Source organism: Brachyhypopomus gauderio, chromosome 9 (genome assembly GCF_052324685.1).
Source record: "Brachyhypopomus gauderio isolate BG-103 chromosome 9, BGAUD_0.2, whole genome shotgun sequence".
In the NCBI taxonomy this organism is placed as follows: Eukaryota; Metazoa; Chordata; class Actinopteri; order Gymnotiformes; family Hypopomidae; genus Brachyhypopomus; species Brachyhypopomus gauderio.
In genome coordinates, this window is record NC_135219.1 from 16,330,725 (window position 1) to 16,346,387 (window position 15,663).

At 42.2% G+C, this 15,663-nt stretch overlaps 2 protein-coding genes across 4 annotated transcripts; one reads left to right on the top strand and one right to left on the bottom strand.

The window, feature by feature from the left end:
* Positions 1-161: 161 nt before the first annotated feature.
* On the bottom strand, positions 162-9,240 carry ubr7 (ubiquitin protein ligase E3 component n-recognin 7). Of its 3 annotated transcripts, none has more exons than XM_077017623.1 (14): positions 9,101-9,240; positions 8,442-8,653; positions 7,716-7,849; positions 6,638-6,698; positions 6,443-6,538; positions 6,306-6,359; positions 5,953-6,058; positions 5,651-5,766; positions 5,243-5,440; positions 4,696-4,867; positions 4,493-4,554; positions 1,976-4,048; positions 1,704-1,848; positions 162-1,223 (listed from the first exon to the last, which is right to left on the bottom strand). In XM_077017623.1, the coding sequence occupies exons 2-13, from the start codon at positions 8,613-8,615 to the stop codon at positions 1,708-1,710; spliced, it is 3,387 nt and encodes a 1,128-aa protein (XP_076873738.1). In that variant the 5' UTR covers positions 8,616-8,653; positions 9,101-9,240; the 3' UTR covers positions 162-1,223; positions 1,704-1,707. The 3 variants fall into 3 exon arrangements, with proteins under 3 accessions (XP_076873738.1, XP_076873737.1, XP_076873739.1); XM_077017622.1 differs by having other exon boundaries at positions 8,442-8,695; XM_077017624.1 differs by lacking the exons at positions 1,704-1,848; positions 1,976-4,048; positions 9,101-9,240 and having other exon boundaries at positions 8,442-8,780.
* LOC143523268 (uncharacterized) lies at positions 8,910-13,333 on the top strand. Its single transcript, XM_077017633.1, has 2 exons — positions 8,910-9,217; positions 12,917-13,333. The coding sequence occupies exons 1-2, from the start codon at positions 9,016-9,018 to the stop codon at positions 13,015-13,017; spliced, it is 303 nt and encodes a 100-aa protein (XP_076873748.1). The 5' UTR covers positions 8,910-9,015; the 3' UTR covers positions 13,018-13,333.
* Positions 13,334-15,663: the final 2,330 nt, after the last annotated feature.

A 15,663-nucleotide genomic window follows, 5' to 3' on the forward strand; every position in this document is an offset into this window, starting at 1 on the left:
CATAATTAAAAGCTTAAACAGTTCTATTATTTAAACACAATAATTATATTATACCATCTTAACATGCATAATAACCATGTGGTATCTGAGCTCCAGCTGATTTTAAGGGATTACCTCAAATGACCCTTTACAGGTGAGGTCAATGATCACATTAAGCCTGATTAAGTATTAATGTTTATTTCTCAAAGATACATTTACAAAGTAACAGAAGACCTACAAAGAAAAACAAAACAGTTATAATAAAATCACTACTTGGTCACAAACATCAAATGGCCTGGTATACTTAAAGCTCCATGTGTGTTGAGGGTAACTGTGTCCATCTATTTACTCGTATTCAAATTCTGGCTATGTATTGACATGCTGCAGTCTTCAAATCAAATTAAAAGACGGCTTCAGTCACCCGTTTGCTGTGAGAAACATGCAAACAAACATCCTAACTGGGACTTGCTTTTCGCATTCAGACCATGCAAACATCACACGACTGGTCAAGTTATTTGATATGCATCAGTAAGTGACACTGATTAGGGTTTGGCATGTGCTAATAAGCTTAAGGCTTTACTGATATTGGCCCCAAAACATACCATGTTTGTGAACAAGTTACCGCTTTAAAAATGAACTGATTAAGAATGCGATCCTTCAACTTGCTTAACGATGAATTGCCGTCTTGTTATAAAATGGCTATGCTGTTGAGTGCTACAAGGGAGAACTCCTGAGGAACAAACACACAGACAGAAGGGCCTGTTCACAAGGCATTTCAGAGCAGCTCTCTCCACACCAGCATGATGCTCTACTGTGTAATCAAAGTTCACGGAAGTGGGGAGAAACCTGATGTTAGCGCAGCTTCAGAAACGAGCCCTGAAATGTGCAGCTGATCTGTTAGCTGCAACTCATACCCTGGTGAAGATTACAATTCAAGCCAGAGAGGGGGAGGAGGAAAAAAAAAAAAAGTATTCTGAAGTCTTCGGGAGTAGTAAACCATATCTAACTCGGTCCATCAGGCTCAAAATCAAACGGCTCAAATGGCCTCTGGATTGGGGAGGTGCTGTTGAGCCTGGGCGGGTGGACGGGCCAGGACCGCTGGGCTCGACCAGCAGCTGGCAGGCTGTAGTACGGTTCTGCTCAAGGACGGCTCAACTGCAATAGTACTGACCCGCATTGGCCCGCCGTCTTTTACGACTCTGCTGCTGCTCAAAGAAGCGACGGATGTCATCTGGCGTCACCACCTACACGAGGAAAGAAAGACGAGCAGTTACACGACAATGGTACCATGACAAAAAGCAGCTGGTACCCGTTTGTTTTTACACATTTTTAGTACCAATTCCTACAAGCTTATCTAGATCTTTCCCTACCATGAGAGCTACCTGCCATGGAGAAAAACGTAAAACTTAAAATAATCAGATGTTTACTTTATCCCAATTGCAAGTAAAATAAACAATACATATGTTAAATTTATTTGCTTTACATTTGTTAAATTACATTTATGAATAGAAATGCCACTCTTTTTTTAATTTTTTTATTAACTTTTTTCATTATAATGTAACAATAAGGAAATGAATCATAAAACAGGTATAACTGCAAAATAATAAACAAATGTACAAATGAAGTTATTTAGAACATTAGAAATGAAACCCACTCAGGTCAGTTTGCACATAACATCTTTTTGAACAACACATTAGCCCCATTGAGTATTGCCATTTTCATACCAGATTATACAACACATGAGGGGCAGAACCTCACTGTGTGTGTATTACATATATGCTTCTTGCAATAGATGCATGTAATTTTTGTTTTCCTGTCCTTAGGTTTACACACTTCACATCGCCTCCTTATGTTGCTGCCGGCCACAATCTAGAATAATATAGAAAATATAAGGATATTATATATTTTTTAATATATATTTTTTAATATATATATATATACACTCAATTCATGTTTCTGAGAAAGGTACTATACTGCAACAGCATCAATCACTTACCTCAAAGTCTGCAGGTAGTGTTTTTTTTATTTTGCGGGAAGTTTCACGATCACCTTCATTCCGAATCCTCCTCACAATGGCTGCAGAGGCTGGCGTTCGTGGAAGACATCGTCTTCTTTCTATCTGAGGTCTTACCAACACTTTACCCAACTCCTGAAGAAAGACGCGTCTCTTTAGCTTTCCCCTGTTCCAGTCTGCGCTCATCGAGTTCCAAATGACGAAGGCGTTGTACGCGGAGACATCCAACATATCGAAAAATATCACCAAAGGCCATCGTAAGGTCTTTCTTTTGCAACTGTAAGCAGTCAGCATCCTATCGAGGTTGTCCACTCCTCCTTTTGTGGCATTGTAGTCCATTATAATTGTAGGTTTTTGATGCTCCTGGCCACAGATTCTGCCGTCCTTGTGCAGTGTACTCATGAGCACCACATTTTTTCCTTTCCTTGGTACGTATGACACCAGGGTCGTGTCGGCCGTGTACACAAACCTGGACGACAGGACCGGCCTGCCTTCTGTTTTCAGCAGCTGGGGGGGAAGCTCGGACCTGTTTTTGCGTACTGTTCCCAACATGGTCAGATTGCGCTTTAGCAACTCCTGTCCCAGCTTGTGCGATGTGAAAAAATTGTCACACGTGATGTTGTGTCCAGAAAGTCCCTGAACCATATCGAGGACCACCCTCATGCCTTGATTTTTCTCAGAAGCTCCTCCACTGGGTTTCCCCGTGTAGACCTGCAAGTTCCACGCATAAGAGGAAGCAGCATCGCAGGCAACCCAAATCTTTATACCATACTTGGCGGGCTTAGATGGCATATACTGGCGAAATGGGCAGCGGCCTCGAAATGGCATCAGCTGCTCGTCAACAGTGACACTGGGCCCAGGGTTGTAAAACAGGGGGAGAGACGCCACCCACTGGTCCCAAACCGTCCTTATGGCAGCTAGCTTGTCTCTTCGCCGTCGAGCTGGTCTATCAACACGGTCATCAAAACAGATGACACCGGAAATTAGTTTGAAATTGCTCACAGGCATCACTGACCGGAAAATTTCTCTGCCAGTTTCTGAACTCCACAAGGAATCTGTGGCTTCCCCTTTGGACCGGAAAACACCAGCGAGAATAAGAAGCCCAAAATAAGCATCCAGATCAGTTTCATCCAGAACCGTCCACCTCTCTCCATAAACTCTGCTTCCTTCTAAATTGGTGCAATCCAGGATGATTTTCTTGATAGCGGAAGACATAAAAAAGTCAAAAGTAGACTTGATGTCTTGCGTATGAGTGATTGCCAAGCATGAAGGTCCTGGGGTCATCCGAATCACATTGTCAGCCATGTTGGGGGGGGGTTCGTTTCTTGAGCAGGAAGACCATTCTATTCTGCCATCTTTTGACAACCATATGTCGTCATTTGCAAGCTGCTGACAGTCTGGTCTTGGATCTTGCTGCTGGCAAGTTGGTCCTGAGGCACGCTTGTGTTTCGTAGACGGCGGCTGGTAGTCTGGGTCACGCTTGCGTTTCGTAGACGGCGGCTGGTAGTCTGGGTCACGCTTGCGTTTCGTAGACGGCGGCTGGTAGTCTGGGTCACGCTTGCGTTTCGTAGACGGCGGCTGGTAGTCTGGGTCACGTTTGCGTTTCGGAGACGGCGGCTGGTAGTCTGGGTCACGCTTGCGTTTCGGAGACGGCGGCTGGTAGTCTGGGTCACGCTTGCGTTTCGGAGACGGCGGCTGGTAGTCTGGGTCTGGTTCTGGTTGCTGGTGGTCTGGTTCTGGTTCTGGCTGCTGGTGGTCTGGTTCTGGCTGCTGGTGGTCTGGTTCTGGCTGCTGGTGGTCTGGTTCTGGCTGCTGGTGGTCTGGTTCTGGCTGCTGGTGGTCTGGTTCTGGCTGCTGGTGGTCTGGTTCTGGGTCACGCTTGCGTTTCAGATCTGGCTGACGGGCTGGTCCTAATGGAGCTGGCTGCTCTTCCTCCTCCTCTTCAAAATCAGTGTCGGACTCTGATTTTTCAGAAATGTGATCCTCACATTCTGAAATTTCTTCTGAATCACCATCAAAATCCTCCGGCTCTTCAGACATCAACGGTAAGGCAGTCTGAACAGAGATCATCTTGATCATTTGTGGTATGGAAGCATGCTGACAGAGCTATTTATAGTGTCATGTCTCCATGATTGGTTCCCGCAAAACACACACACACACACACACACACACACACACACACACACACACACACACACACCCTCCAGAGAGGAGGGAGGGAAAACGGGAGTGCACAGGACCTGTGATTTCCCCACTTTGACTACTAGCCCAGTATGTAACCCTGTATTTAATATAAATGTGAAAGGGGGGGGGGGGGGGGGGGGGGGTCATTGCAAAAGTTTTGATTTATGTTCCTCACAGAAAATGAGCCAAGGCCAATGAATCTTGGTTTGAAAAAATATATATATTGTTTGTATCATTTTAATTAAGTAAAAATTTTTTATGGGTCCCACATACCCGACGACCTTATAAGGTAATACGATTAGTATAGGTACGCACCTTGCCCTCTGCCGCAAATCTTTGGAAGTAATCCTTCAACTCCGTCTTCATGTCATTATACTCTGGAAGCGATCAAACAAACGACACAAAATAACCACAAACTTGCCCATAAGCTGCAATTCAGTCTTATTAAAAACTCCAGGATTCCCACTGTGTCCCTCACAACAACACGAGGTTACAGACGTGATCATCAGACGACCTACCATGGATTATCTCCAGTTGCTGCACGCGGTTCAAGTTGTTCAGGGCAGACATCAGAGGGTCACGACCTTCTGCCCCGCCCGCTTGTTCCGAGGTTTTGCCCTTGTTCTCATAGGCCAGGACTGTGTCCGTGTCATCAAAAAGGAAGGCGACGCCAGCCTTGGTGAACTGATCCTGCGGCCAGAGAACACTGGGGATGAACTGAACATGCAGTTATCAGCAAATAACCGGATTAAAGAGCTAGAGAATGTTCTAGAGAATATAAGAGCTAGAGAATGTTCTAGAGAATATAAGAGCTAGAGAATGTTCTTTTAAATCCAAGATGGACGTCAAGCACAATACATTCATGCTAACTTTACATAGCAATACACACATAGGTCTGCAAGGGGCAATTAAAGACAGACATAAATTAAAGACAAAACAAATACATGAATTTAAATTGAAACTATGATTTCAGTGGGGAATGAATCTAAACCGTAGAGACAATGTCGTTCAAGTCCAACGACCAGTGATGGATAGCGGTTTATTCTCAGGTGCGGTGGGTTGTACCTCGCATTCACTGCACGAGCAGAGTTTGGTGCGCCAGCCGGCAGGCCAGAACACGGCTCCCTGCTGGGCTCTGCTCTTATTGGAGGCCTTCATCTCGTCCAGGCTGCAGCCTGGACCGGAACCTTCCGCAGTGGAGGCCTCGGGCTCCTGGGGCTCCTCGCGCTTCCGCTTATGGCTTGACGTCCCATTAACCTCCGTCTGCAGTACGTGGGGTCGCACAGGGGCAAAATCAAATCAACCGCAAGTGTTTTCCATGAGTGTAAAACAGGTGCAAGTACAAACTGATTACGAAAGCTGCTGCCACCTTGTGGCTGGAGCACATCACAATGAAAAAAGGCAGAGACAAATCTCTTCTTTCATAAGTAGGTTCATTAAATGGAGTCAAAGAATCATTTCAATAAGCGATACCTTGTCATCCACTGGACTTGTAGCATCCTCCTTTCCAGCCTTATCCTCTTCGTCATCGTGCTCTACTTCAACTTTGACCTCTTCCTCCGATTTACTTACTTTGATTGTAGGAGGGACTGTTTTAAAATAAAACATTTTTTGTAAGTCAACTATTCATACACACACCATACATGGGAGTTCAGCAAGATGTTTTTTGCCATCTAATAAGAGTAAAAACAACCCAAACATTGTGTATTTTGGAAGGATCATGTGCTATCCACACGAATGTCCTTTCATTGGAGAAAAGAATGTGCGATATCCACCAGCAATATGGGCAGCGTAGGTCCAGAGGAAGAGGAACTTGTTCATGCAGGACTCGCAGATCATTTCATGAAGCTCCACACAGTCTGGCACCAAAGAGCCCAGGTGCTGTGTGTGAGTGTGTGTGTGAGAGAGAGATAAAACCATGAGAAACAGGGTTATTGGTTCATCTTTATAGTTTAGTTGTACTCTAGTCTTTTGCCATCACTTTCTACTTTCCATCAGCACAGGTGTATAAGATTGTTTTGTGCTCTTCATATAGTGACACAGATTACAGGTCATGTTGGGCATGAACAAGAGTAAAGCATTTCTAATTCACACATTAGTTACACCACTCCAATATAATCCCACTCACCCGGCCATGGAGCCAGTCCTCACAGACAACGCACTGGATCATCTCATCGGGAACCTGTGGACAGAGAGGGAAAGCTTGTAGTAATGCATCCACAAGGCATTCAGAATTATGATGGAAATAGAAAATCAGTCTTTAACCTCATCCTCTGGGTCGGGGTAGGGTCTATCACAGGTGCAATACAAGCCAAAGAAATTATGACTGTATTTGTTTCCTGAATTCATTTTCTCCTTCTCCTGTGACAATAAAGAGACAGGATGGTCATGACTATTGTAACAACAATGAAAGCCATTATATCGTAACAAGATTTCATGATGATGAGGGGGAGCACTCACTGGGAATAACTTGCATTCCATTTCTCCAAACTTGTTGTTTCCACAGTCACACCGGAAATTCCTGTGAAGCAAAATATTAACTGAACTGTGAAAGTGCTGATTTAAGAACTTGTGATAAATTAAAGGCAGTATAAAATGTTATATATGCCAGCAGCTACAACACAATAATTTCACATATTTGAAGTACTTTTTGAGTATGTAGTATAGTGGACAGAAACTACAGATGTACATGTGACCTTGTAGTATGGTTTGCATTTGTTGCATACTGTACACAATACTGCATATTACTTCAGGGACCAATATGCAGTATTACAGTATACACTTGAGTATGGAATATACACCATGTAGTCGATATAATATTCAAATATTATGTATGTCATATGCAATATGTGACCAGTACTACTTCTGTCAAAAATTCCAGTACGTGACCAGAGCCATCTTAATGGTGCACTCAACCCTGTCATGCAACAGTTGTGGAAAATCTGTGCAGTGCAGTACACAGTATGTAGCGGGTTATTTTGAACAAATATAGAATAGACTACTACATACTGGATACTGCATACTGGACTCAGTATATACTGGATACTGCATACTGGTCCTCGTAATAGTATGCAGTACAGTTTCCAGTATTAGCAAAAGCAATGCATACTACGGGGTCACGTGAACGTAGTGTTGCATGATGGGATGCAGTACACCACGAAGATAGCTCAGTTTGCGTACTGGAATATTTTGCAGAAGTAGTACGTCATCCAGGTATGTTTCACGTACTGGAAAATTTCATTTTGGTCACATACTGCATACGGCATACTGATTTGGTGCTCGATCAGTACGCCAGTAGTATGTAGTAGACTATTTCGAACACAGCCTTAGTCTTTGAGTATGATTTAAATGGACACTACTGTTCCATAATGCAATGCAAAACAGAAAGGGAGGAGCTACTCAACAACATGTGTTGACTCAGCACCATTTTCTGTTAGTACAAAGTAGCCTACTGATATGCCAAACCCATAGTACTCTTAAGGTGACCAATAAATAATACCGGTGTGTAGTATACAACTGACACACACCAGTGTCATACCTCTTGGTGTAGAGCTCAAACAGTTCGTGGCCCTCGTGGCACTTGTATGAACAGGCCAGGCAAACTCCTGCAGGTTCCACACCCTTTGGTGTGCAGGTGCTGCACGCGTATAAAGCCTGACGCTTCACATATCCCTAATGGAACAACAACCATCAGCAAAAACTCAGGGCATTCTGTATGAACGTAGGAAGGAAAGCGGTCATACATTTTGTTAATCACAAACACCAAACCTTTGGATCAGCATCAGTAAATTCTAGACTTTGATTATACAATCAAAACCATTAAACAATATACTAAGCATTTAAGTTTTGTCTAAGTGCTCGCAAATCAACAGTTTAGTAACCTGAAGTGTTACTAAACTGTGTAGACCGGGGGGGGGGGGGTGTAGACCATGTGTTGTGATAAAAGAAACCAAAATGGCCGACATCAGCTTATTAAGATTTTCACCCAAATTTGCCATCATATGGAGCTTTATGAGTAATAAAATATTCAAATGAAGGCATATTGGGCTTCCTCATCATAAGGTTGCAACACAGGTCAGGTTAACTTTATCCCCAGTGCGTTACCACACCTTCGGTGTTGGCGCAAAGTTAGCGCCATAAGACTAACACGAGCAATGTAATTATGTAAAATTGTGTAAAACTGTAATTATGGGATGGCGGTCCAACCCGAGCGGGTTCTGCCCTCCTGCGTGTGGGCCACACCAGCTCGGAGGGGTCGTTTCACCTGCGGGTAGGAGCACCTCTCCGAGTCGCTGCCCCCGAGCACGGCGGACGCCTCGTTCTCCAGCTGCTCGTCCTCCCGCAGCACGTCCACCAGAGACACCGTCGCCTCCTCCTCGTCCTCCCGCAGCACGTCCACCACGGACACCGTCGCCTCATCCTCGCCGCTCGCCGCCATCCCTCGACACCAGCGTTCGCGTCAAACGGGGAGAAGGACTAACCGAGGAGTGCAGGGGAGACAGCGAACGCGTTCATTCACTACGAATAAAGCACATTTATCACAACTACGTGGGAGACGCGCCCAGTCGCGGAGTTTTACACCATAATGTTTGTGATCTTCCACTATAACGACAATACCGCTTCCGGGTCATGGAACCACGCACCATCGTGGCGGGAAATTCCGAACTATAAAATATTAATGTTTTTCCTTACGGACACGAACTCTTACAGACTTAATATTGGTTTAAAAGTGGCGCAAGCCTCTAAACATGCGATAATATATAACGAAGGTTGCAAATAAACGGTTTTTTAATCGTGCACGCCAGGTCGGAGTTGAAAGGTCGTATTGGGAGACCAAGATGGCGGCCTGTGAGTTGAAGGGAGAGCTGAAATACAGGAATGGACAGACGAATAAACTTACAGTGAAGGCAGATAAGAACTTACGATCGATTATTAATGCTGTGAAGACGTTAAATTCACAAGTCTCAGAAGTCTTGACGAGTCTTGTTGAGCAAGAGAAAAGTTTAAATGGCAACGGCAAAGAGGATTCTCGTGTGTATGGTAAGCGAGTCCGTTGAAACGAGCGACTGTAGTTACACAGAAGGGCGCGTGCGCTAGCTAACTAGGTGAATTCACTACACACAAGTGTACACTAGCTAACTAGGTGAATTCACTACATACAAGTGTACGCTAGCTAACTAGGTGAATTCACTACACACAAGTGTACACTAGCTAACTAGGTGAATTCACAACACACACAAGTGTACACTAGCTAGCTAAGTGAATTCACTACACACACAAGTGTACACTAGCTAACTAAGTGAATTCACTACACACAAGTGTACACTAGCTAACTAGGTGAATTCATTACACACAAGTGTACACTAGCTAACTAGGTGAATTCACTACACACAAGTGTATACTAGCTAACTATCTTAATTCACTACATACAAGTCTACACTAGCTAACTAGCTGAATTTACTACATACAAGTGTACACTAGCTAACTAACTGCATTCACTCGTACTATGTACAAGTATACACTAGCTAACTAGCTGAATTCACTCGTACTACATACAAGTCTACACTAGCTAACTAGCTGAATTCACTCATACTACATACAAGTCTACACTAGCTAACTAGCTGAATTCACTCGTACTACATACAAGTGTACACTAGCTAACTAGCTGAATTCACTCGTACTACATACAAGTGTACACTAGCTAACTAGCTGAATTCACTCGTACTACACACAAGTGTACACTAGCTAACTAGCTGAATTCACTCGTACTACATACAAGTGTACACTAGCTAACTAGCTGAATTCACTCGTACTATGTACAAGTGTACACTAGCTAACTAGCTGAATTCACCCATACTACGTACAAGTGTACACTAGCTAACTAGGTGAATTCATTACACACAAGTGTACACTAGCTAACTAGGTGAATTCACTACACACAAGTGTACACTAGCTAACTAGGTGAATTTACTACATACAAGTGTACAATAGCTAACTAACTGCATTCACTCGTACTACGTACAAGTATACACTAGCTAACTAGCTGAATTAACTCGTACTACATACTAGAGGTCTGCGCGGGACTGCTTTTTTAATCCTGCTCCCGCCCGCTCCCGCTTGTTTTAGACCCGCTCCCGCCAAAAAATCGCTTGTTTTCATCCCGCTCCCGCCCACACCTGCTTGTTTTAATCCCGCTCCCGCCCGCACCGGCCAAAAAAGCGCTTGTTTTAATCCCACACCCGCCCGCCACATATATATTTCTGCCGCCCCCGCCCACAATCCTAATATGAATTGAATTAATTAGATTTAGTACTTGAAATTTTCTTATGTATTAATTAAAACAGCAATATAGCGATGGATCGCGCTGTCCCATTTCTTAGCACAGTCCAAACACGTGCCGTCAGGTGACGTACACCAACACTTTCTGACATCTATCACAACAAGCCGATTTCCATCTCCATTAATTACAATGGAATATGACTTCCATACATCAGACTTTCCTGTAGTTTGCTTAATTGTGGTGTATTCGCCTGTTTTAATAGAATTTTAAATAGACGGTTGACCGTCTCGTCTACAGCAGGGGTCGGCAACCTATGGCACGTGTGCCACCATTGGCACGCCGAGGCATAGTCACTGGCACGCGACACGCTGGACCAGCATCAGCAAAAATATATATAATTTAATATAAATTATTATATTAATGGATTATACTTTCGAGAGTGACCGTAGCGCGACTCCGCACGCACACCTCGCGCGAACGGCGGAAGCGTTTATACTTGGCGATCGATCGCGATATAATACTTAATTTGTGTCCATTTACACCTCCCCCCCCCCTCCTCGGTCAACAATTTAAACTCGCCGCCATAGTGGCACACTCATTGACTGGACATGTTAAAGTTGGCACTCCATGTCTCAAAGGTTGCCGACCCCTGGTCTACAGTCTCTGCCATTTCTGTATCAAAATGACAAAATGACACACTTCATGTTCACATGATCAGTTGCTTAGCCAATATTTTGAATTGCTTATTTGCTTACTTACTGAATGATTAGTTGTTTTTGTCCTGTTCCTTTTGCATGGAAATCATTGCGTTGTTATTATTATAATTTTCTAGACTATTAATTTGCGGGATTTTTCTACATGTATATGTGGTCCCGCTCCCGCATCGCCTGGACTAATTCAACTCCCGCTCCCGCCAATAACAATTAAATTCTGTCCCGCGCCGCAAGATATTCTGTCGGGTCCCGCGGGATTACCGCGGGAGTGCAGACCTCTACTACATACAAGTCTACTACACTAGCTAACTAGCTGAATTCTCTCGTACTACATACAAGTGTACACTAGCTAACTAGCTGAATTTACTCGTACTACACACAAGTGTACACTAGCTAACTAGCTGAATTCATTCGTACTACATACAAGTGTACACTAGCTAACTAGCTGAATTCACTCGTACTACGTACAAGTGTACACTAGCTAACTAGCTGAATTCACTCGTACTACCAGGGCTCTCAAGTCTCACGCATTGAGCGTGTGACACACGCATTTGACCGTCTTCACACGCCACACTTCCGATTTCACACGGTGAGAAAAAAAAATCTAGTTTATTTACCTCCGATCCATATCTATGTCGCCCTTCACTGGCGATCGATCGCGATATACAAACCCTCCCCCGCTCAACAACTCACGTTCGCCACCCCCCCCCTCAACAATTAACGTTCGCCACACCCCCGTCAACAACTCTCACACTCTGACATGAATCCAAAACTTGAGAGCCCTGCGTACTACATACAAGTGTACACTAGCTAACTAGCTGAATTCACTCGTACTACATACAAGTGTACACTAACTAACTAGCTGAATTCACTCATACTCATTCTTTGCAGGAACAAAAGGTTTTATTTGGTGAACGTTAGTTAAATGTTTTCAACCTTATCATAATCTCCAGTGCTATAACCCATAATTTATTTCCTTTTTCTCTATTCAGTTTTGAGCTGTACATTTTCTTACTTGGGGTACGATTTGAGAGAGACACTGCCCCCTTACCTATATATTTCTCATCCAAATAGGTCCAGTACGTTTAACGAATGCGGGTTAAATGGGTATTTAGACACAACTCTAGCAGGTGCTGGAGCAGACGGGCTCGGCCAGCTCAGCTCGGTTCTGATCGTCTTTCAGTGCGACGCCATCATGACTATTGTTAATACGAACATATCACGTCAGTTTCCAAATCTGATACACTAGAATAGTTCTATAATTCTATTATATAGTTGATGGGAGTTCAATTTGTTTGCAGTTAAATGTACAAGTTGAATAGATGATCAGTTTATCCGTTGGAAAATGGGGTAAAATGGAAAATTCATTCAACGATGAGCAAAAGTTGTTAATAATAATAACTCTGTATAATAAGTCACCAATGTCCCGATAGTAGTTATTTACACGCCATGTATGTAAATACACAACAATTGCACAACAACAACTGCACATACAGAGCTATTTTGTATTACTGTACTTTTTGTAACATACTTAATATTTTAAGATTTTAACTACAAATTATTCTTTGTAATTACATTCATGTACTTTGTTATCTGTACGGCTGATGAATGGGGATGAATAAAGTACTCTATCTTAAAATGTATATGTATTTGGGTACATTTTAAAGTTTTTAAACAATTTGTAGTACCTTAAATGCAAGTTACAGGAATCACATTGTGAGTTTTCTCTAAATCTCTGTGACTTAGATGAAGAGGATGATGACAGTGATGAACACGAAGATCCCCATGAAACAGCTAAAGTGAAATCAAAAGAACCTCCAGCAAAGCGTGTGAAGACGAGGGCTTGACCTTGTTTTCTTTTCATGCACTGGGTATATTTGGAAACATGCTGCTGGTGTAGCAGCATGCTGGTAGATCATTTCCAGACTACTTGACTTTGAATAATTTTTTTTCCTTTACTTATAAGCTACTAGTCCTTATTATATAATGTCTAAAAAAGATGTAAAATTGTAGTGGCATGTGTTCAATCATTTTAGAGAACAAAAACACACTTGTATAAAAAAAACTACTTGAATTATATATTTTGATATGTTTTGTGTAAATAAAAACATTTGCAATTTGATCCGAGATTCAGCTATAAATAAATGTGACGACTTTGTAGCATTTTGTAGCATCTTTTCTTGGAAACTCAAAAATGTACTGCACAAACTAAGAAATTCTTGATAAGTGAACTTGGCTGAGTATCCTAAACTAATATTTTGTTGCAAAACCACGGTTTCTGGTTTCACATCTGTGGTGCATGGAGTCAACCAATTTCTGGCAACGGTCAACAGGCATTGCAATTGTACTATATTCCACAATCTTCCTGCGTTTCTTGGGTTTGACTCATGCATTGCATTTTTTATGTCAGCCCACAAGTTTTCTATGGGATTACGGTCCGGGGATTGTGCTGGCCACTCCATCAGTTGAATCATGTTTGTCTGGAACCATGCTTTTGTTCGCTTGCTGGTATGTTTTTGGTCATTATCTTGTTGAAAGGTTCACCTCAAAGGCATTTCCTCTTCAGCGTATGACAGCATGACTTCTTCCAATATCCTGATGTACTCAAATTGAGCCATGATCCATGGTATGCGATAAATAGGACCAACACCGTAGTAGGAGAAACATCCCCATATCATGATGCTTCCACCACGCTTGACCGTCTTCACTGAGTACTGTGGCTTGTATTCTGTGTTTGCAGGACATCTGACGTACTGTCTGTGACCCTTGAACCCCTAAAGAAGAACCTTGCTTTCATCAGTCCACAAAATGTTACGCCATTTCTTCTCAGGCCACTCTTCTTCTTCTGGCAAATTCTAACCACTTCTGCACATGTCTTTTATTTAACAGTGGGACTTTGCGGGGGCTTCTTACTGGTAGGTTGACTTCAACAAGACGTCTTCTGATTGTACCAGTACTCAACTGAAGGTCTTCCTTGATCCTCTTGGAGCCGATCATTGGCTGAGCCTTTACCAGTTTGGCTGTTCTCCTATCCATTCGAGGAGTTGTTTTTCTTTTTCTTCCGCCTTATTCTGGTTTCTCTTCCCATTTCAAAGCAATGGAGATCATTTTAGCTGAACAGCCAATCACTTTCTGTACTTCTTTATAGGTTTTCCCCTCTTTTTTTGTTTCTTGATTAAAAAAACGCTCGTCTTTAGAACAATGTGTTGAACGACCCATTTTTCTTGTTTTTTCAGGACAAATGCACAGCCAGCATGTCAGTTGCCTTGCTCCTTAAAAACGGATCACCTGTTAACACCCTTTTCCCCAGAATGCCCTCCCTAAGTGAACTCACCACTATTTATTTGAACACACCTTTTGCAGTTAATCATTCAATTTCACAGAATCTGCAGTATGCATAGGTGGCCTTTTGGGTTTGTTGGTTTTCTATACCCTTATCATACCCTCCAAAAACTTACTTGTGGTGTAGAGGTTGAAATTTTGCTGCTGTTGGGGCACTGCTATTATTTTGAGCACTACTGTATATAATTTATCTACTTTTTAAACAAATGTATTTAAGTAAATGTACAAAGAATTTCTCACAAACCTTTATTTTTTTCTTATTTTAAATCACAGTGCATTAAATTGAAAAGGCAATAAATCACTAGAACCCCAACATAAATACCATTCATTATAAAAACATAGACAAGCCCTTTTAGACAAAAAAGGTACCACTCCATTATTTTGTGTGGCTTATAAATGAATACAACCATTCACATAATGAGTCAGTGTATGTTCTCCTAATAAACAGTGCAACTTTAACCCTGGGTCTTTGACACAAGCTCAACCAAGACTTCTACAAAATTAAGTCATCTTGAACAAGTACTTCTGGATCACAGTGATCCCAGTCTACTAATACTTCACTCAGGTATATATACCAAAGGCTGAAGAGGTTTGTGGTGATGGGCTACTAATACTTCACTCAGGTATATATACCAAAGGCTGAAGAGGTTTGTGGTGATGGGCTATTCAAGGATATTTATGCACACGTTATTTTTCATCTCCTGAATCTTGTCATCTATACTTTGAATTATAAAATAAAAATGTACAGTATACAATAATGTTTATGATTAGTTAGAATAGAGGCCCTTTGTATTTAGAAATAATATGCCAGTACAGACCCTTTGAACAATTATTTGTACCCCTGTCTTATAACAGCAATAAGAAATGTTCATGTGTGGAGTGCAATATATATATATATATATATATATATATATATATATATATATAAATATGGGTCTGTTGGCTGAGAACATACAGGGAACATATTAAAGGTCAATGATACTGTATGCACAGCTGACCAAAAGAACGTTTCTCATTTTAGTCACAATGATTCATTGTCATCAATGATACTGTACTTACAGGTAAATGCCAATGTGCTGACATGTTAAGTGGATTGTTACAAAGACTTCTTTAAAAGTACCAGTGTTCTCGATCTATGTAACATTTTAGAA